Source organism: Phytophthora parasitica, assembly GCF_000247585.1.
Source record: "Phytophthora parasitica INRA-310 unplaced genomic scaffold supercont2.60, whole genome shotgun sequence".
NCBI lineage: Eukaryota > Oomycota > Peronosporomycetes > Peronosporales > Peronosporaceae > Phytophthora > Phytophthora nicotianae.
This window is the reverse complement of record NW_008649046.1, coordinates 101200-102571: the sequence shown is the minus strand read 5'-3', so window position 1 is coordinate 102571 and position 1372 is coordinate 101200. Positions and strand designations below refer to the sequence as shown.

Sequence of the window (1372 nt, the reverse complement as noted above, 5' to 3'; positions counted from 1 at the left end):
TCGGAAAGGTTTTAAAACGCGGTGTGAGTGCAGCGACTGTGGCGTTGCTCTGTGTCGTACCGAGCACTGGGTCGGTCAACCGTCGTGCTAACACCAGATTTCACACTGATCAAGAGTTACCAAAGCCGTGTGAAGCGCCCGAGCAGCTTCTTCCGAGTACAAGACAAAACTCGCGGGTTAGAACCGCTGCATATATCGGTACGCTAAGCTATGATACTTTCTTTTTATAATATTTTCTAACTAATACTAATACACGTAGCTACTCGAGCAAACATCGTTCACAGCCCAGACTTTGAGTCGGGGTGCGTCCGTGTGCTCAAAGGAAATGGAGCCCGCTCACCGCGTCGGAGAAACGGGTTATTCGTCCTTTTCTCCAAGTGGACCGTGCCCCGGACAACAATGGTGAAGAAGTCGAGACGGACTCGCTTGTGCAGCGGCTCGAGGAGCGGCGCCGTCTTGAAGCACAAGAAGTCGGTACTGCTTCGTAGGCAGCATCCCCGCCACCTCAAACAGTGTTGCGCGTGAAACTCTTGGGCTCGAGCGTAATGGGCTGTAGGCCATTACGCTCGAAATGGTCCTTTTCCTATGTGAAAATTCCCGGTTTTGGGATTTTGCTACTGTAGATCAACTCCTCCAGCTCATAACTTGCTAATCAATACAAGTATCAGTTGATCACCATTATTTATTTATCTCTAACAGATATTACATTATTTATGAAGTCGAATCGTAAGAAGACGTCACATTATTTATGAGTACATTGAGGCTTCCATTCATATAAATATCATAATCGGCGGCCCAGTTAAACACTGCTTTTCAGTTGAGCAAATGCAACTCATTTGATATAGGATATAAATTAAAACTGGAGTAGTCGATGCCTCTGCAACATAGCAGTGAAATATTCTAGTAATGCCATCAAACATTCGATCAAAAAGAATATTGGACTGCTTAAACAGCTAGGTTTTCTAAAACAAAAAATAGTATCTCAATACTATTGAGATACTATTGAGTCAATAGGTCTAGTTCTTCGTTTTCATCGCAGCTATGATGGCTACACCTGAAACCAAGGTTGGAGTAACGTCGTTGTAACTTCAGGCGGAATTAGCATTACGCCAATTTTGGTTAGAGACTGTTACCGCCACACTCTGAATCATTGTTTCAACGAAAAACTAGGGCTGAGGCGGAGGTTGGGACAGCATCGGGACACGGAAACGTTATTGAACGTTGAAAGCTCTCCTCAGCCGTCCACCGATCAAACCGCTTGGAGAATGGGGTAAAGATACGAAAAGGATAAACAGCTTTTGGAATATCAAGCCTAAAGTAAAATATTTGTTGTATCTACTTAATCCACAACTTATTTTCTTTCGACTGGTTT

General features: G+C 44.0%; 1 protein-coding gene across 1 annotated transcript; it reads left to right on the top strand.

Moving 5' to 3' along the window:
• Positions 1-33: 33 nt before the first annotated feature.
• PPTG_23963 (hypothetical protein) lies at positions 34-488 on the top strand (the record flags this gene model as incomplete). Its single annotated transcript, XM_008914395.1, has 3 exons — positions 34-198; positions 260-302; positions 379-488. Coding segments are annotated over 3 exons (318 nt in total), but the record flags the coding sequence as incomplete, so codon positions are not given.
• Positions 489-1372: the final 884 nt, after the last annotated feature.